Genomic DNA, 20,009 nt, shown 5'->3' with positions numbered 1-20,009 from the left:
CACGAAAGGTGATGTAAATAACGAGGAATGGGCATGCCACGGAGCCAGGGGGTACTGGCAAACTCCGCCCAGAGCCAGGATGCCCCAACGAAGGGACGCAGCGCGGTTTGGCCGCTGTGGGGCGCCGTAGCCCGCGCTGTTGCCAGGGGAACGGGCCCCGCGCCGGGTGAGGCCCAGCCTGCCTTGGCCTGGCACGGCTTTGCAGCCAGCCGGTCCGAACCGAGGCTCGGAGGCCCAACCTCGGCCCGGGATGGAGCCAGGCTCCGGGACGCGTCTCCTCCGGGTCCGGGGGACTGCCTCTGCCCGGACGGTCTGAAGTGCCGCCGCCCCGGGGAGGGTGGACGGGCAGGACGGGGCCGAGCTGCTGGCTGACCTTGGCATCTGGCGCAGGTGAGGAGCGGCAGCGGCGTTTCTCACCTCGAGCCTGGCCCGAGCCACCGGGTCGCGCAGCGCGGGTGCCTGGCGGGACTCGGGGCCGGCCTCGGCCTGCTGGGTCTCCCTGACCCAGCGGAGCGCGGGACCTTCTTTTAGCTCTAGCCAGGGTTGTAGGTCTGCACTGAGCGCTCACACAGGGCCAGGCTGTGTGCCAGGCGGCGGGCCTACGAACAGCCGCCTTCAGTCTCCAGAACCCGCAGAGAATTAAGGAGGGGTTGGGGAGCAGGCGCCAGACACGTGACTAGAGTGAGTTCAGGTCGCGTTAAGTGCACTGATGGGCCCCAAAGGTGGCTTTTACGCGAAGACATGGGAGTTGGGAAGGGGCCAGAATTGTGAGTCGGGGAAGGGTATTTCTGAAAGAGGGAAAAGCGAACCCCTAAGTCCGGGCAGCAGAGGACTAGTGCGGAACAGAAAACGCGGGGAGCGTTCCTAAAGTTCGTGGTGAGGGGGTTTCAACTTTTATCCCGGAGTGTGAAGGTTTTGAAAGGGGCTTTTTATTCTGGCTGCTGAAGATTACTCTAGTTCTGCTGGGGTACCTGAGCCTCCTAGAACCCAGAAGTTTCTCCGCGCGCTCCTCTGGGCACAGGGGATGCAGTTGTCGTTTATGAGACAAAGTAAGGGGGCCACATCTGAGACCAAGGGTTAGCGAGATCTGTGGGAACAGCTTGCAATAAAAGGGCTACTCCGGAGTGTTGAATTAAGTGAATTCGGTGGAAGCCTTCAAGCAGCGCCTGGCCTAGAATCCGTGCCTTCTAAATGGCAGTGATGGCTGTTATCATGGAAACACTGTAAGGGAGCAATGATGGTTAGGGCGCAGAGATCCTAAGAAGCGGCTTCACCTTCTTTACCAAGGGAGAGCTGGGCTGGATGAGGGGTGGTCACTCTTTTTGTGGAATTGATGTTTTGCTGTGGGAGACCAACTGTATACAGATAATCACCCTGAGATGCAATAAAAGCAGTGGTGGTATTTAATTAGCCTGATTTTTTTTTCCCTATTTTTTTTTTTTTTGGTCTGTCACAACTTTGTTCTTAATGACTTTCTTGGTGGGTGTTCCCCAAGGCTGGCTCCTACAATCTCTAGTTGCCTTCCTGGTTCAAAATCAACAACCCTCGCCTCCTTCCCTTGGTTTTGTTTCTGCTCCCGGTGGCTCTCTCTTATTCCTTCTCCTGAACTTGTGTCCCAGGGTTTGTGGTGGCAGCTGCAAGAGGAGAAGGACACAGAAATGTTTGCACACCATGTCAGCTCAGGAATGAGTTCAAGTTTTTCTTGCCGTAGCAACTGATCGCGGCATATTGTTTATGAGAGAAAATAAAGGCCCAGCCACATTATTTGAGACCAAAGGCCAGAGAGGCCTTTGAGAATAGCTTTAAGTTCAAGCTTATTTTCTGGAAATGATGTGATACGCATCCCTTAGCTGAACTATAGCCACTTCTCAGAATGTTTAAGACCACAGATTTTTCTGGCACCTGTGGGAGTTTTAATAAACACTGTGTTTGCCCCTGGAAGTCTTTTACAAATGACTGCACTGTAAACCAGTGTGCTCTGTGAAGCGTTTTCTCTCCAGCTCCCCTTTATGTGGTCTCAATTGAGGCGTGTTAGATCTCAGTGGAAATTATTTTAGAAGCAGATCCTTGGGAAAGGCTGAAAAATGATTTCGAATTCCTCAGAGGAATCTTGCAAGGAAGCAGTAAAACCTCCAGGATAAAGGCGAGCTGCTTGGGGGTGCACCTTCCTCCCTGTGGGGTGACCTTCCCTGTGGGGTGACCTTCCCCGTGGGGTGCAGCTCTCTGCCTTGTTCTGGGGCCACAGGCCACTGACCAGCTCTTGGACAAGACCTAGACCAGTGTCTTGCCCAGCAGCTCTGTTGCTTTGCCTGATGTCTGTTTCCAGCGTTGACAAGACCCCTAACAGTGCTAGAAAGTTCCTTGGCTCTTCCTCACAGCCCTGAGTGGCTGAGAGTTGCCTTCAAGGGTAAGAAAGCACTGAAGAAGCAGTCTTGTCCAACAGCTGTAGGCAGGAATTGCTGGTTTTTCAGGCCTGGTACAAACCTCTAGTGCACACAAGTTCATTTGGTTCACATGGCAGCACAGTGGGACAGGGGCCACACTGTGTCTTGTTTGATGTGTGTGTGTTGTTGCTATTTCCTTGTTTTCTCTTTAGATAGGGTCTCACCCTGTAACTCCGGTTGTCTTGAAACTTACTATGTAGAGCAGGCTGCCCTGGAACTCACAGAGATCTGCCCACCTCTGAGTGCTGGGATTAAAGGTGTGCACCACCATGACCAGCTAATTTTTTTTAAACAGTAAATGCCCATGATTTTAAAAAAATTGAGTAATACCAACAAACACACAGTAGAATCCAGTCTGTCTCACCCCCCCCCACCCCCCCCACCCCCCTACCCCCCCCCCCCCCCCTGTACTAGATCTCCATGGAAACTGCCCCTCATTTGGGTTCTGCCACTTCCTTCCCAGAGTAATCTGTGCCTATAGAAACACAGATATCTGTCTGTCTATCCCTTCTGGGTTTTTGTTTGTTTTGACAGTCTTGCTAGATAACCCAGGCTGGGCCTGGAACTGGCAACTCTCCAACCATAGCCTCCCAAATGGCAATGGTCTTTGTTTTTTTAATAGTTCTTTTTTCCCTAGTGCATTTGTGTATGTGTCTGTCACATATGTGGAGGGCATTGATTGGATCACGTGGAGCTGAAGTTCCAGGGGGCTGTGAGCCTCCTGGTTTTGGTTCTGGGAACTGAACTCTAGTCTTCTGGAAGAGCAATGGCTGCTCTTTTTTTTTTTTTTTAAGATTTTATTTTATGTTTGAAAGTGTTTTACCTGCATGTATGTCTGTGTACCATAAGCATACCTGGTACCCTTGGAGGTCAGAAGAGGTGTTCGATCCCCTAGAACTGGGGTTAAAGATGGTTTTGAGCCACCATGTAGTGGGTGCTAGGGTCAGAACCTTGGTCCTTGTAAGAGCAGCAAATGCCGTCCTGCTGTGCCATCTCCAGCCCCACCCCCACACCTATCCCTTCCCCCCATCGCCCCCTTGGTTTTTATTTATTTGGTAGCTCACTCTACATTGTGTGTCTTGCTTGTCCACATAACTTTATCTCAAGAACAAGGTCATCCCTTGCTTTTGATGCTTAATAGCATTCCCTTGTATGCATACACCATAGCATATGTTTGTATTTGTTTTTGTCCTTTATTATTACAAGGAACAGTGCAGTGAGCTGTTGTGTGTTAGGAGAGTGTAAGACAAATACAGAAATGGAATGTCTGGGCCACAAGTTAAATGTGTTCATTAGGTTTGGTAGACATTGCCAAATTGCCTTCTGGCTAAGTTTTGAAACATGAGTAAAGAAGACACCCAAATAAGTGGGATTTGTGAAATTCGCCCCCAGCTCCCTTGAACTATGAACAGTAGTACAACAGCCAGAAGAAGGCAATGTCTCCAGACAGCCCTGGTTCCTGTTTCCAACTGCCTCTTTCCATTCATAGCTTAGATCTCTGGGCCCTCTAAGCCTCCTTTTTTTTTTTTTTTTTTTTTTTTGTGGTTTTGAGACAGGGCCTGGCTATATAGCCCTGGCTGTCCTGGAACTCACTATGTAGACCAGGCTGGCCTTGAATTTACAGAGATCTGCCTCCTGAGTGTTGGGATTAAAGATGTACACCATGCCACCTGGCTTTGTGTTAGTTTTTTTTTTTTTTTTTTTTTGTCTGACCCAAGCAACTTTACCTTCCTAGTTTTTTTGTTTTGTTTGTTTGTTTTCGTTTTGTTTTTTCAAGACAGGGTTTCTCTGTGTAGCTTTGTGCATTTCCTGGATCTTGCTCTGTAGCCCAGGCTGGCCTCAAACTCACAGAGATCCGCCTCCTGAGTGCTGGGATTAAAGGCATGCTCCTCCACCGCCCGGCTACCTTCCCAGTTTTGGGGCCTCTTCTGATATGCCTCTTTGTTAGTTGAATTGATCCTGAAGTCCTCAGACATCTCTCAGGAATCCAGGGCTGCTCACAGGTTCTCCAGGGCCAGGACTTCGCACTTCAGTCTGGTTGCTTTAGCGATCTCACTCATGAATTTCAGAACAACATTCTGAATTTATTGCTACTATTAATATTGTTGTTATTATTTGAGCTAGGATCTCAGCATCTTGCTATGTTGCCCAAGTTGGCTTCGAACTCCTAGGCCAAGTGATCTTCCTGCCCTAGCTTCTTGGCTGCCTAGATTTGTTTTTTTTTTTTAATTGGAGCAGTGGCGGGCAGGAAGTAGATCAGTCATACATCTGTTACACCATTCATTATGAGAACTCAAAATATCAGGATTTTCTTTTCTTGGCTGTTTTGAGACAGGGTCTCACTAGCTGACGTTGGTTGGCCTGTAATTCAGTTATGTACAGAGTGCTGGGATCACAGTCGCTTGTTGCCGCTCCCGCTAGGATTCTCTTCATGGAATTTAAGCACATATATTACGGTAGCCCTTTGTATTTTGAAAATGTTATTTAAAGATCTTAGCAAATGGATGTTAACTAGGGAAGATCATTGTCCTCTTGGCAGTGACCTTCACCTTGTAGGGACAAGGGAAAGGGCCGCATCGCACCTTGAGTCTCTGCAGAGGTCAAGCAAGTCTGTGACTTTGCAGCAGATACTTGTGCCTCCAACAGTCTGTGCATCTCCTTCCTTGCCCTTTCTCCCGTCCATCCTTGCAGCATCTGTATGTTTTGTCCTTTTTAAGCAGAAGGCACACGAAGAATATTTTACCAAGGATTTTATGCTACTCAGCCCACTAAACATGCAGCTGGGGGTACTGTATGGCTAAGGAGGAGCTGTACGCCTGACCTTGATCCTCTGGCCAACTCCTTCTAAAGAACAGGGTTGCAGGGCCACTGCCCTCCTGGGCCAGCCTCCTGGTGTTACCTCATCCCAGGCCCTTTCTGGTCTCATTTGTGCCCTCTTCTCTGATGAGACTAGAACTCAAAGCTGTGTGTCATACTCTGCTTTAAAATTCCCGTGACTCCCTGTGGCTCCTTCAGCAATGCCCAGAGCATCCCACCAGGCCTCAGTGATCTCAGCCTTGCAACCGCTCAGTGTTTAATCTCTCACTGCTCCCTGGCATGTTCCATCTGAGCGGCTTGCCCTTGCAAAGCACTGCCCACATACTCCAAGTACTCACTGCCTCGATGGTACTGTGTCTCTCTGGGCCCCAGAAAGGAAAGTGGGAGAGGGCAGGTACCTAGTCTCATCTGTTTTTATACCTTTGGTGCACCCAGGCCTGGGCCCCAGTAAGCCTTCCCTGGCCAAGGGCTGAGTGCACCATCTGGTCAGGTTTTGGGGGAGCAGAGTCACATATCTTTCATTTTGGACTCCTAGAGGGCTGTTGAGAGGGAAGGGACAGCCAGAGAAAGTCCCCAAGCCTGATGACAATACTTGGTCTCATCTGTGGGCCCCATTTTGGATTTGGTCCGACCTCCCAGCCCTTGTAATGAAGGTTTTTGGGCCAAAAAATTTGTGGCCTTCAATTCAATGATAGAAAGTATCATCAAGTTCAGAGTTAGCTCTCTCAGGGTTTGGGGGCAGGCAGTGTCCTCCTGGCTGTCCTTTGTGTCTGTTCCTGAGGGTTGCTGCTTCTTCGAAGAGGTTCCTCCCTGCATCTGAAATCTTAGGCAAGTGGCACTTCTATAGACCAACAGTGTCTTACTTTGGAGCCAAAGCTACCTCCAGGACTGTTTGCAACAGGTCTGTGTCTTGGGGTGATGATCCCTCTCCCTCAGGACTCTGGGATAAGTTAACACCGGGATGCCTATGGCCAGTCAGGTACTCGGAACATATCAGCCACATGCTCATGTTTCTCTCTTGAGAAACAGACTCCCTCAAGGTCCAGGGCTGTAGTGGGTAGCCATTCCAGCTTGGTTCTGGAAGTTCCAACCCCCATTGAGACTCTGGCAACTGTCACGCCTACGAGGCGGGCCGAGGGGAGGCGCCTGGGGACCCGAGAGCTGGATGGGCCAGCGCTCGCTCTGGGCGCTCTCTCGGTGCCGGAACGCTGACCGGTGCAGATTGACTGTGCAGAGCTCCGGAGAACACCGCTAGACTGCATTACACCTTCCCCAGACCCTGCGACCTACCCATTACTTAATTTGTGAGTTACGCCATTTAATAAATATCCTTTTAACTACGTGGAGTGGCCAAAATAATTTCTCCAATACAGGGCTTTTCAGTTGTGGGGTTGACAAGGCAAGACTAGGCTTTGGGATCAAATTCATGTATCCCAAGCAAGAGTGCCTGCTTGCTTAGTTGGAGCATAGCCCAGGGAGAGGGTTCTTCTGTAACATTCGCAAGGCCCTGGGTTCGATCCCCAGTACTGCACAATATCTGCCCTGATGGTGGTGTTTCTGGTGAGCCTGTGTACAGTCCGCAGAGATCTGCCTCAGAAAACTACGAGCTCAACTGTATTCATGGGGCTTGACCTGATGACCTTTGGGTATTTCCACAAACCAGGGACAAAGATTTGCTCACCTGGGGATGATCCAAAGAAAATCCTTTTTTTTACTTTATCACCTTTGATTTAAATTTGGACCCTTTCTCTGTCACCACAACTGAACAGCCCTGTACCTTGAGGCAGTTTCCAGAGAAAGAAACAGGGACATGTAGCTGATAATTCCCTATTTCTGGTAGAGGCCATAGGCATAGTGACAAGATCAGAATGTCAATCCAAGACAGTGTGGTGGCAAGGTCTTGAAATCTAAAGGCTATCCTGGTCTATACAGCAAGTTGAGATAAATGGAAAATCCATTAATCAGATTATCTAGTCTTTTCAACTAAATTAAAAGGGAAAATAGAGCTAGAAAACTGTATGTCAGAATACTTGAGCTGTACATGTTGGCTCAACTTACAACCTCTCAAGGGCATGAAGCAGGAGGATTGCCAAGAGTTTGAGCTAACCTGGGCTACATAATGAGTTTTAGGGTGGTCACTGCTACAGTGAGACTGTGTCTTATGTATGTATGTATGTATGTATGTATGTATGTATGTATCTATCTATCTATCTATCTATCTATCTATCTATCATCTATCTATCTATCTATCATCTATCATCTATCTAACTATGGTTTTTCGAGACAGGGTTTCTCTGTGTAGCTTTGTGCCTTTCCTGGAATTCACTCTGTAGCCCAGATTGGTCTGGAACTCACAGAGATCCACCTGCCTCTGCCTCCCAAGTGCTGGGATTAAAGGCGTGTGCTACCACCACCCAGCTATTTTTTTTTTTTTGAATGGCAGTATGTTTTTCCTTGGGGCCACCCACTTAGGAAAACAATTTCATAACTGTGTCCACAGTAAGGCTGTAGCTACTCTCCAGTGTCTATCTCTCTAGTGTCCAACTGAAGGAGAAGCATATACGGTCTATATCATGACCTGAGCTAGGCAGACTGCGTGCAAATCAAAAGCCTTTGGAGGCAAAGCACCCAGGAAACTTTGGCTACAAAAGCCACTTGGGAGAATGCACCCTCTACTTGGGGGGTAAAGAAAACTCATTGTCACAGGTCTGTTACAGGAATGGTTAGTGTCACAGGTCTGTTACAGGAATAGTTAGTGTCACAGGTCTGTTACTGGAGTGGTTAGTGTCACAGTTCTGTTACTGGAGTGGTTAGTGTCACAGGTCTGTTACTGGAGTGGTTAGTGTCACAGGTCTGTTACTGGAGTGGTTAGTGTCACAGGTCTGTTACTGGAGTGGTTAGTGTCACAGGTCTGTTACTGGAGTGGTTAGTGTCACAGGTCTGTTACTGGAGTGGTTAGTGTCACAGGTCTGTTACAGGAATAGTTAGTGTCACAGGTCTGTTACAGGAGTGGTTAGTGTCACAGGTCTGTTACAGGAATAGTTAGTGTCACAGTTCTGTTACTGGAGTGGTTAGTGTCACAGGTCTGTTACAGGAATAGTTAGTGTCACAGTTCTGTTACTGGAGTGGTTAGTGTCACAGGTCTGTTACAGGAATAGTTAGTGTCACAGGTCTGTTACAGGAATAGTTAGTGTCACAGGTCTGTTACAGGAATAGTTAGTGTCACAGGTCTGTTACAGGAATGGTTAGTGTCACAGGTCTGTTACTGGAGTGGTTAGTGTCACAGGTCTGTTACAGGAATAGTTAGTGTCACAGGTCTGTTACAGGAATAGTTAGTGTCACAGGTCTGTTACAGGAATGGTTAGTGTCACAGGTCTGTTACAGGAATGGTTAGTGTCACAGGTCTGTTACTGGAGTGGTTAGTGAAGTTAGATGCTGTCACTGAATTATTCACTGATTTTTTTTTCAGAGTCCCCTTCAGCATCTGTTCTGAGAAATTGCTAACCACTTTAAAATGGGCCGGAAAGATGGCCCAGTGGGTAAAGGCACTTCCTGCCAAGCCTGACAATCTGAGTTTGAACTCCAAGACCCACATGGTGGAAGGAGAGAGCATACTCATCTATTAAGATCAATTCACATGAGTCTATTTAATAGCTAATAGGGATTTATTAAGATATAAATATAGGAAATACATTCACAAATACAGAACAGAGTAGACAGTTGAACTTGTCCTGATCTGACCAGGAGCAAATCTACCTGGCAGGCAGGAGCAGGGAGAAGGGGCATGTGACCCTTTTCCCTATCCTTTTAAGAGGTCATGTACAATGGCAGGAAGTACCACCTCCTTTGGGCCTTATAGCTCAAGGTCATGGGCAGAGCAAATACCACTACATTTCCCCTTTTTGTCTAAATAAGAAGGTTCTAAACTTAATACAAACTATATTCAATAAAAATGATTATCAAGTATTGTCAAGGAAAAACAAAGAGTAATAACATAAACAAAAAATAGAACTACAACCAACAAGAACAACATCAAACAAGAAAGACATGCTAAATATCCAGAAATGTCCAGATCAGAGGTAAATGGCATATTACCGAGATTACTCCAATAGCTGTCTATCCTGAAAATTCTGACTCTAGTACTAATGTTTTCTAGCTAAGATACGAGAAGATTGTAACTGTAACTATCTAGTCTTCAACTCCATCAAAGACCTGAGAAGGAACATAATAATACCTGAGAAAATGGAAAATGCAAGCAAGCAATTTCTGAAATTCTTTCGAGAACAGACAAAAACAGCTGGCAGCCTGGACAGTCACCTAAAGTTTCCCAGCATTGCTGGGGCATCCACTTTGGCTACAGACCTAGAATATCTGACAGACGATTTTAAGAAGCAGGAATTTTGAAAGACCATCTTACCCTGTCTTGGCAGAGTTCAGTAGTCACTTTTCCTTGTGTCCTGCTGTCCCGAAAGGACAGAGTTCATACTATCACCAGTAGAGGCAAGGGCAGTTCTTTGCCCAGCAGGCCATTATGGGCCAAGAAGAAGACAAACTTCCAAACAGAAATGTCTAGAAGCCCAATATTCTCTCAGGATCAGTTAGGTGCTGCCAGGAGCAAATGACCTCAAAATTGTGGCAGTACACAAAATATCTTAAATGGAGGTAGAAATGTCCATATGCAATATGACAACAATGTCCTTAATATGTATCAATATACAAAATATCCTAAACAGAGGTAGAATATACATAAGTACAGTATGACAAGTATAATATTACATTTGTATCAATATACAAAATATTTCAAACAGGAGTAGGAATATGTTTACAATACAACAAATATAGTTTTGTATTTATATCAATATACAAATTATCTTAAATAGGAATATAAGAATAGTTTACATTTGTATCAATATACAAGAATCAAATATCAGTGCAAATTATCCAAGACTGGTAGTTTGCTAAATCAGTTTACTAGTAGATACAATAATCTACCTTAATATACTCTACCTATCCATTTCCATTTTTCTTTTTCTAAAGGAGAATACTGAGTCTAAATTTTATTGTTCCACCCCAACCTTATAACCATCTATCCATAACCCTGAGAAAAATGAAACCTTTAGGAAGTAATTTCTTAGAATTGCTTCCTGCTGGTTAGGGGTGATGATATCTCTGTGGGGTCCTGTAAGAAAGCTTAAATAGTTAGATCTCAATAGGGATAGCTGTAGAGTCTGTAGCCAGTCTCAGAGTAGTGGATAAGATTGTCTGAGATTCTGGCTAGAAGTGTAGTATTATGGACCATCTCATCTTACAACTGCTGTGAAGAGTTTTCAGACCAAAGTTGATCATTGAGTAATGTTCTTAGGTACAATGACATCTTTCTGGACAAGTAGAGTCATTGTTGTGGGGCCCCATCTTCCTTCTAGAGACTTCAGAGATTGCTATTGGAAAGACTTATTTTCACTGTGGAAAACTTGAACATTATTAATATCAAAATGGATTTACGTCGGATGGAGAAGGGATTCCCAGAAAGCAAGGACAAGCATGGAAAAAAATAGCATCTTGATAACAGTGGTTCATAGATTATTGGTTTTCTTCTGTCTCACACCAGTCGGCTCTTTGGATATGAGACAGAATCTTCTAATTTTTCTTTTAACAATATGCTTGGGTTTAGAGAAGGAGAGAGCCACATTCCAGCTCCAAAGTCAGCTTGATTTATAATGAATCAGGACCACAACTATTCTAGAATTGAAGAGATATTGATGTTAGGTGGTGAGATATTACCTTGTAAAGTATATTGGTTCCAGTATGTCCTTCCTTTATGTGGTAGACATTTAGGTGCTTATTTAGCATATCCTTTAAAGTTTGATTAGATCTTTCTATGACTGCTTGGCCTGTGGGATTGTGTGGTATACCTGTAACATGCTTTATATTGTAACAAGCAAAAATTGTCTCATTTTATTTGAGACATATGCTGGAGCATTTCCGTTTTAATTTGTACAGGTATTCCAATGATGGCCATAACGTCTAAGAGGTGTGTAATCACAGAATCAGCCTCAAGTAGTACACGCATGCAGGCATGAACACGTTGAAAAGAAAAAGGACTTCAAAACAGATCTGTGCTTTCAGAGTGCAGCTTTACAGGAGGCAGGGGAGGGTTATCTAGTTGGGATTTTGAAGATACTGGCTGTATGCTACCCATGTAAACATTTAAGTATATATGGAGAACATGCTTAAGAATCCACTGTGGGACTGGAGTTGGTAAAATGCTTGTCTTGTGAGCATGAGGCCTGAGTTGGATCCCCAGAACCCTTGGGAAAAGCCAGGCATGGTGGCTTGTGTTTATAATCCCAGCACTGGGGAGGGAGAGCCAGGACTCACTGGCTAGCCAGCTTCATCTACTTGTTGAACTCCAGGCCAATGAGAGATCCTGTTTCAAGTAGGACGGGGAAGATAGACCGTGGCTGGAGAGATGGCTCAGTGGTTAAGAGCATTGGCTACTCTTCCAAAGGACCCGAGTTCATTTCCCAGCACCTACATGGTGGCTTACACCTGTAACTTCTTTCCAGACAACCCTATGTCTTCTTTTGGCCTCCATGGACATACATGTAGGCAAAACGCTCATAAATATAAAATAAATGCTTTTTTAAAAAAATATTTATTTATTACGTATACAGAAGAGGGTGCCAGATCTCATTACAGATGGTTGTGAGCCACCATGTGGGTACTGGGAATTGAACTCAGGACCTCTGGAAGAGCAGTCGGTGCTCTTAACCACTGAGCCATCTCTCCAGCCCAATAAATGCTTTTTAAATTATTATTTTATTTTTTCTGTCTATAGGTGTTTTGCTTACATGCTTGTCTGTGTACCATGTGCATGCCTGGTGCCCCTGGAGTCCAGAAGAGGGTGTCAGATCCCCTGGAAGTGGAGATATGGCTCACTAGCTGCTCTTCCAGAGGATCCAGGCTCAGTTGGCAGCATCCACAGGGTGACTCATGGCTCTAGTTCCCCGGTTTGAAAGGGTGGACTGTGGCAGGAGAGATGGTTCAGTGGCGAAGAGCACTTGGGTGCTTTGTTTCCCAGCCCCCACACCAAATGTCTCATAACTGCCTGCAGCTCCAGTTCCAGGGGATCTGATGACCTCTCCTGGACTCTGGGAACCTGTGCTCCTGCGCATGTGCACACACGCATGCTGTAAATAAATAAGCAAGTAAGCATCCAAGGGTGGATGACACCTAAGCAGTGATGCCAAGGTTACCCTCCTGCCTCCACACTCATACCCAGGCACACCCACTCACATGTGCACTCACATAGACATGAACACGTAGTACATATGGATACGTACACACACACACTCACACAGACATGAACACGTAATACATATGTATACGTACACACACACAGACACGAACACGTAATACATATGGATACGTACACACACACACAGACACAAACACGTAATACATATGGATACGTATACACACAGAAGAGTCTATTATGATGTGGAGTATTTCATGCTCACTTTTTCCTTTGCAGCTGGGTGTGGTGGCACATGCCTGTAATCCCAATACTCAGAAGGAGGAGGCAGGTAGTCGAGAGCAGCTATGGCTACATAGTAAGTACAAGCTTGCCTCAAAACAACGTTTTTCTCTTTTCCTATTATTGTTAGTTCTGAATGTTAGATTTTTTTCTCCCTTAAAGGATCAAAAGGTACCAAAATATATGTCTATGGCCAGGCAGTGGTGGCACACACCTTTAATCCCAGCACTCAGGAAGCAGAGGCAGGCAGATCTCTGTGAGTTCGAGGCCAGTCTGGGCTGCAGAGTGAGTTCCAGGAAAGGCGTAAAGCTACACAGGAAAACCCTGTCTCAAAAAACCAAAATAATAATAATAATAATAAATAATTAAATAAAGGTATGATTGTGAGTAAAAAAATAAATAAGGGTGAGAAATCAGATATTGGCCATTTCTCCATTGCATGTGTGAATTTCTTTTTGTGAGACATGGTCTCACTGTATATCCCTGGCTACCCTGGAACTCACCAGGTAGGCCAGACTGGCCTTGAACTCACAGAGGTCCATCTGCCTCTGCCTCCCCAGTGCTGGGATTAAAGGTGTGCACCACACCTCTCATGTCTATGGATATTGAATATACAAAGATATAAAGTATTAATGCAAGTCAAAATATTCTGGTCAACACATTTTGGCAGTTCAGCTTTATAACAATTATGGATAAACCTGCTAAATTCTGGGTAATAGTGTTTAGATTTAAAAATACAGATTTCTTTCTGAGGGCAACTAAATGGTTTTTCCTATCATTTTTATCATATGGTGGATTACAATCACTTACTTTTCTGAGTTTTCCTACATGCAAGTGTGTGTGTGTGTGTGTGTGTGTGTGTGTGTGTGTGTGTGTGTGTGTGTGTGTGTGTGTATGCATGTGTGCATCTGTGGACTAAATCTAGGGCTTCCCATATGCTAGACAAGTCCTTTATCACTGAACTACACCTGCAGCCTGCAAGTCTGTGTTTTATTATGTCTGTTTTCTTGTTCCTGTGGCAACCTCAACCAGTCCTCTCAATCTGGACATAGACCTTGTAGGATCAGACACAGTAGCTGCAGCTAGGGATAGGTGATAGGAACAAACCAGAGATCTATTTGAGGTAATTACATTTGCCATGTAGTGAGCGTTTACTTGTAGGATTTGCCTACAGTATCACTGAGCTATGTATCTTAGGGGGCATCCACACCCCACTTTTCAGAGGAGGAAATCTAGTCCTCTCAGCTAGTAAGTGCAAAGCCAAAAGCCAAACCTAGGCCCATTTCTTCCAAAGCCAGGGATCTCCTATCCCGTGTACTTCTTACCAAAGACTTGACCCAAGTCTCAAGAAAACTGAGGTCACTCCATTTAGCTTTGAGATGAGAACATCCAGAGATGACTTTAGGAGAGCTGAGAGAAAATGGCTTTGAGTGAATGTCCAGTAGTCAGGGTGACAGCTAGTCGGCGGAGGAGGTAGGGTGGAGGATCTGTCACTGAGTCACGCCATGGCCATGCGGAAGAGGTGAGAGAGGACGAAGCAGAGCAGAGTGGACCACCTGGCCTTGTTCGAGAAAGGTGCAGACAGCCACGCTGACTGAGTAGGTTAAGAGCGGAAGGGCCCTTCCCTTTGGCCAGCAACCAAGAGTGGCTCACGCTCCAAAGTCTCTTGGTGCTGAAGCTCAGGGTACAGGGATTTGAAAGGCAAAACCCACAATGTCAGGTAAGGGTCAGAGTAACCTTGCAACATTTGTTTAGGCAGAACATGGTAGTTACTTCAGACACAACACAACAATTAATTTGACTTACACCTTCGATTATTTTAGTTTAAGTTTGTATAAACATTAGTTATTTTGGTTAATACATCTGGACTGTGGTCAGGGTCATGGAAACCCCAAGTGTATTGCCAAGGCAGATGTGACTGTTGGGGGTAGACGGCTGAGAACTGTCTAAGCAGCCACAAAATGGAGTCAGACAAACTGGTGTTACGGTAGTCACTGCAGCCTTGGTTGGCCAGGATCATACATCATTTACCTTACACATATTTGCTTTGATTGCAGATGTTTTCAAGTCCTGGAGCATTCACTGAGCATCTACTATATACAAGGTATGGCTCCTGATCCTTGGGGAGGGGACATGGGGACCAGAGGTGAATGAATTACAGCATGTTCACTGTCTTTGAGGGGTGCTAGTGTAGAGTGGCAGAGTACTCCAAATTGCAGTCCCAGTCCCAGTCAGGACTCAGCCCAGGGCCTCTGACTCTGCTTGGACCCCATGGAAATCTTGCTGTATCCGGATGCTTGTGGTGGGCGGGGATGATCCAGATGATCCAGTTACATTTGTGGTCCGTGAAGTCAGTTACTCCAGGTAGACGCGCTGAGGTACTGAGGTGCCTTCTTGCTTAGTCAGTTTATTCTCTGCTTGTGCAGAGCTGCAATGACAGTACCTGACAGAAACTACCCAAGGACGCAGAGTTATGTCTCACTGTTTCCAGCCCATCGTGGTGAAGTAGCTCTTTTCATGGAAGCTGTTTACATCATAGCAGACCAGGCAGTAGAGAGCAAGGCAGGAGGTAGGCAGGGATACATCCATAAACCCATCCCTAGTGACCCATCTTCCTTAATTAGGTCCTACCTCCCAGAGTTTCCAGAAACTTCCCCAAAACAGCACCTCTAGCTAGGAGTCAATGTGAGGGAAACTGCAGATTCAAACCACATTGGAGATTGCTGACCTGTGGTATGGGCTCCTGAAAGGTGTGTCTAGCTGCCTGGGTTCTGCTGCCAGCTCCTGGCCTTCCCACCAAGAGCTCAGAACTGGCCTGTTTGCCCAGGTGTGACATTGTCTGCTTGGGTTGTCAGCCCAGCAGATACGGATGGGCAGGGCTCTTCCTCCTGTAAGCCCAAGCTGGTCCTACTGTTCTTACCGCCTTGGGCAGCAACTGGGCTGTAGCAAGGAGGCCAGTGAAGGGGGTTGCTGCCATCTGGTGGTCTGGCTCTGGCCAAGGCTTGACCCTTCGTGGAGTTCTCTCAGTAACCTTTACCCTTCTGGTAAATCTGTACACCAGGCCCAGGTTGACTGGGAGAAACATGGTCATTTATTCTGCTAGAAGGAATCAAAGAAGAATCCTCCCTTCTCTTGTGTGCGGGCTCATCCTCAGCCAAGAAACCACAGAGAACCCCTCTGAAGCACAGGGGAGCAGTTCTTGGTCCCTGATCCTAAGGGGATTATGTGCCTGCTAAGCAGCTGAGGCCAGATCTCCTTTCTGAACACCCCCACTGCCTGTTTCCCTCAGCAAAGGATAAGGGGGGGGGCCCTCTCTGACACTTGATTTGGATCTCAGGACGGAGGTGACTAATCCTAACAGAATCAGCATGTGTTCTCATCGTTCTGGCCCCAGCCTGATATTGTTACCAGATGAGAACATGTCTTATTGAGTTTCACTCTTATGGCTGTGGAGACAGAGCACTTTGAGTAATGGGCAGCCACACTGTGTCCTGAATAACTCTGGACCCTCCTCCCTTGTCCTGGCCAGGCTGGGGTCAGAGTCTGTTCTTGAGTTTTAGGACAGTACTTTATTACCACCCCACCCCCAATTGCATATGGCTATTAGGCTAGGACCCCAGGTTCCCCTGCAGAATGTACAGCCCTTGCTGGTCCCTACCCTCCTGCTCAATCCTGGCTGCAGCCAGGGCCCTGTGTTCCCACTGGGCCTTTTGGGCTTAATGCTCTCTACTCTTCCCTCTGGAGATGAACATCTGCAACAAGCCCTCCAACAAGACAGCCCCTGAGAAGAGTGTGTGGACAGCGCCTTCCCAGGACAGCGGCCCTTCCCCAGAAGCGCAGGGCCAGCGGTCTCGCCGGAATGGATGGAGCTGGCCTCCTCACCCACTCCAGATCGTGGCCTGGCTGCTCTACCTCTTCTTCGCAGTGATTGGCTTTGGGGTTCTTGTTCCCCTCCTGCCTCACCCCTGGGTGCCTGCTGGCTATGCTGTATCCTTGGACTATATGGGACTGGAAAAGTTGGGGAGATGGATAGAGAGAAGGCAGAAGCCTGAAGCTGGGCTCAGGGTCTTAGGGAGCACATGGTGGTGTAGAGTAAGGTTGACTTGGTTGATTTTCTGCCAGGCTTGACCCTTCCTCTGATGAAAGTGAGTGGACAAATTCTTCAGAACCCATAAATGCCAGAGAAGATCTGACAAAGATTCCTAAAGTATCTTCAGACTGATTATGCCTGAGCTAAAGAAAGGGCAAATCAGGGGATAGGATTATAGCTCAGTTGGTAGAGTATTTGCCCAGCATGTGCAAAGTCCTGGGTTCGATCCTCATTTGGAACAGCAAGTTAGGGAGCAATTATTTCACTTGTGAAGGAATTTGTCACGGTATAGTTTTCCCACATAGTAAGTTTCTTGGTACATTTAAAATGTGGTTTTATTTATAGACATTATTTTGCTATGCCTAGAAATATTTGCACACTTATTGATATTAGGATGACAGTGTTTATGCCAAAAGGTGACATAGAAATGCCCTGCAAACTCCTGGGAACAGTGACAGACACTCACTTGGTTGAGCCTTATGGTCTGGCTGTCCTAGCCCTGGTCACAGCCCCCAAGGACAGCAGACAGGGCTGGGTGTAGGGTGCGTAGGCCTCTGTGTGCCCCTCTTCAGAGAGTTCCTCTTCCTGTCTGCTGGCACCAGCCTCCTGAAGAGGATTTCTGAGAGTGGGGCAGGGACAAGCTGGAGAGCACATGCCAGCAGGGCTTGGTCTCAGCTCAGCCCCCTCTGGGCTGCGCTCATCAGAGCAGCTCCTCCAGCTCTCTGCTCCACAGCAGGGGTTCTGTTTGCTTCTGAGGGCTTATTAGGAAGTGTGTGAACATAAGGCGTTGGCTGTTAGTGGAAGTGTGCTTTCCTCGGGGACTCTGGAGCCCTGGGCCGCTGAGTGCCAAAGGCAGTGGGGTAGAGGGCGTCTGGAGAAGACTGTCACCTTCAGTGACACTGGGGCTTCCTGGTTCACAGGAGCCCAAGGCCAGATCAACAGCTGGGTGAGTGAATAGGAAATGACGTTCTTAAGATGACCATGGGCCTTGGTGTGGTTAGGTGGAGTACTTCATGGGACATTCTCCTGCGGTCTGCAATAGCTCCATCCCTGACTCGGGCACCTGGCTCAGAGTGAGGAGGATCAGAGCAAGAAACAGTAAACAAAAGTGGCGTTTAGTGAGCACTTACATGTGCTGCACACTTGGCAGGGATGTTCTTCTCTGGTCCTTAGGACGATCCTGTAAGGAAGGTATTCCCCCACTAATGAAGTGTGTCGGTTACGTTTCTGTTGCTGCGATGAAATTCTGTGACCAAAAGCAAGTGACAGAAGAAAGAGTCTGTTCTAGCTTACGGTTCCAGAGGGTTGACAGTGTTCATAATGTGGGAAAGGCATGGCAAGAGGCAGGCAGGAGGCAGGAAGCCATGCACATCTCAAGTGCACACAGGAAGAGAGAGTGAGCAGGAAGCAGATCCAGGCTATGAACTCTCAAACCCTGTCCCCAATAATGTGCTTCTCCAGCAAGGCTGCACCTCATAAAGGCTCTATAACCTCTGCAACATTGCCACTAGACGGTGACCAAGTGTTTAAATACATGAACGTATGGGGGACATGTCTCATTCAAGACCATTATATTAAGAAAGAGGCTCAGACAGGATAGTGACTTTTTCAGATCACACAGCTAATACCCAGTGAGGCCAGAGGGCTACTAAGACTGAGCAACTGGAATGATTTGAGGCTTTGAATTACTTCATATTCTCTCTATCTTCTTTGAGCCACATGGAAGCTCCCAGAGCCACCTAGTCTGGCAGCCTGACCAAGGCTATATGGTTCCAGCAAAATCTGCTTCCATTAACGCAAGCTCTCAGGGCCTCTGAGGAATGAAGTGGGTACCAGGTCCCCACTGCGGGCCCAGGATGGGCCTGAGCTCCAGGGATACAGAGGTGAGATTTGGGTGCTTAGGGGCCAGGGGGAGGGGAGATTGGTAGGTTGGACACAGTGGTCACACTCCAGGTAAATGTCGGGAAGGGGCTAGGATGGCCCCAGCAGCTCTCCTGCTGCTTGCTGCTGCTCTCCCCGCCTCATTCACACGCTCAGCTGGCTCCCCTTTCCTCCACTGCTGATAGGCAGTTAGTCATCAGGACTGGGGAGTTTACCTCTTTCCTCTTTCCCACCATTCCTTTCCACTGCTCTCTCCCTCTCTAACCTAGATGGCTGTTTAAGTTCCAAGTCAGTCTCCCTGTGCGTACTCTCTCACACATACATACACTGCCTCTGCTTCTCCCTCCCTCCCTCCCTTTCTCCTGGCCATCTTTATCCTGCAGCCAGAGTTCGTTCTCTCTCTCTCTCTCTCTCTCTCTCTCTCTCTCTCTCTCTTCTCTCTCTCTCTCTCTCTCTCTCTTCCTCTCTCTCTCTCTCTCTCTCTCTCTCTCTCTCTCTCTCTCTCTCTCTCTCTCTCTCTCTCTCTCTCACACACACACACACACACACACACACACACACACTGTCTGATAATGTTTCACCAGCTCAAAATCTAGCAGCTTCTTCCTCCTTTAAGAAATGAGGCTTGGGGGCTGGAGAGATAGCTCAGAGGTTAAGAGCACAGACCTCTTCCAGAGGTCATGGGTTCAATTCCCAGCAACTACATGGTGGCTCACAACCATCTGTAATGAGATCTGGTGCCCTCTTCTGGCCTGCAGGCATACATGCAGACAGGACACTGTATACATAATAAATAAATCTTGAAAACAAAACAAAACAAAACAAAAAAAAAAACAAGGCTCAGGGTTCTCATTAGTCTTCCATGGCTTTCTGAATGTGAGGTCTGCCTGTTCAGCTTCCTTTTATTTTCCCTATTTTGACAACAGTAATCTCTTCCTAGAAGCCCTTGCCTTACCAACTGAGTCAGAGGTCAAGAGCTGACAGCCCAATGAGCAAGTATGGTTGGCAAATTGTGTAAAATTGTACGATGATGAATATCAAAAATGCACAGGTCTTCTACATGTTTTGAAAATCATTTATTTCTTTTAATGTTTAAACACTGAGAGATCTCTGGAACACAGGAAGCCTAGATTATTATTAGTTTTTTGTTTGTTTGTTTGTTTGTTTTCCCTGAGACAGGGTTTCTCTGTGTAGCACTGGCTGTCTTGGAACTAACTCTGTAGACCAGGCTGGCCTTGAA

At 46.8% G+C, this 20,009-nt stretch overlaps 1 protein-coding gene across 12 annotated transcripts in view; it reads left to right on the top strand.

The window, feature by feature from the left end:
- Window positions 1–250: 250 nt before the first annotated feature.
- Zdhhc1 (zDHHC palmitoyltransferase 1) overlaps window positions 251–20,009 on the top strand; it is a 28,175-nt gene continuing 8,416 nt past the window's right edge. For 6 of the 12 annotated variants that reach the window (XM_006986804.4, XM_016005339.3, XM_016005338.3 and 3 more), the window contains exons 1-4: window positions 252–390; window positions 12,796–12,874; window positions 14,856–14,902; window positions 16,543–16,785. In XM_006986804.4, coding sequence (XP_006986866.1) covers window positions 16,543–16,785 — 243 coding nt within the window. In that variant the 5' untranslated portion in view covers window positions 252–390; window positions 12,796–12,874; window positions 14,856–14,902. Of the gene's footprint in view, window positions 391–744; window positions 768–11,266; window positions 11,293–12,375; window positions 12,470–12,795; window positions 12,875–14,855; window positions 14,903–16,542; window positions 16,786–20,009 lie in introns of those variants that run through there. The other 6 variants (XM_076572069.1, XM_076572068.1, XM_042277579.2 and 3 more) reach the window with 4 other exon arrangements.

Source organism: Peromyscus maniculatus, chromosome 5 (genome assembly GCF_049852395.1).
Source record: "Peromyscus maniculatus bairdii isolate BWxNUB_F1_BW_parent chromosome 5, HU_Pman_BW_mat_3.1, whole genome shotgun sequence".
NCBI classification, from domain to species: domain Eukaryota; kingdom Metazoa; phylum Chordata; class Mammalia; order Rodentia; family Cricetidae; genus Peromyscus; species Peromyscus maniculatus.
The sequence above is the reverse complement of the archived record's forward strand: the minus strand, read 5'-3'. Positions and strand labels throughout refer to the sequence as shown.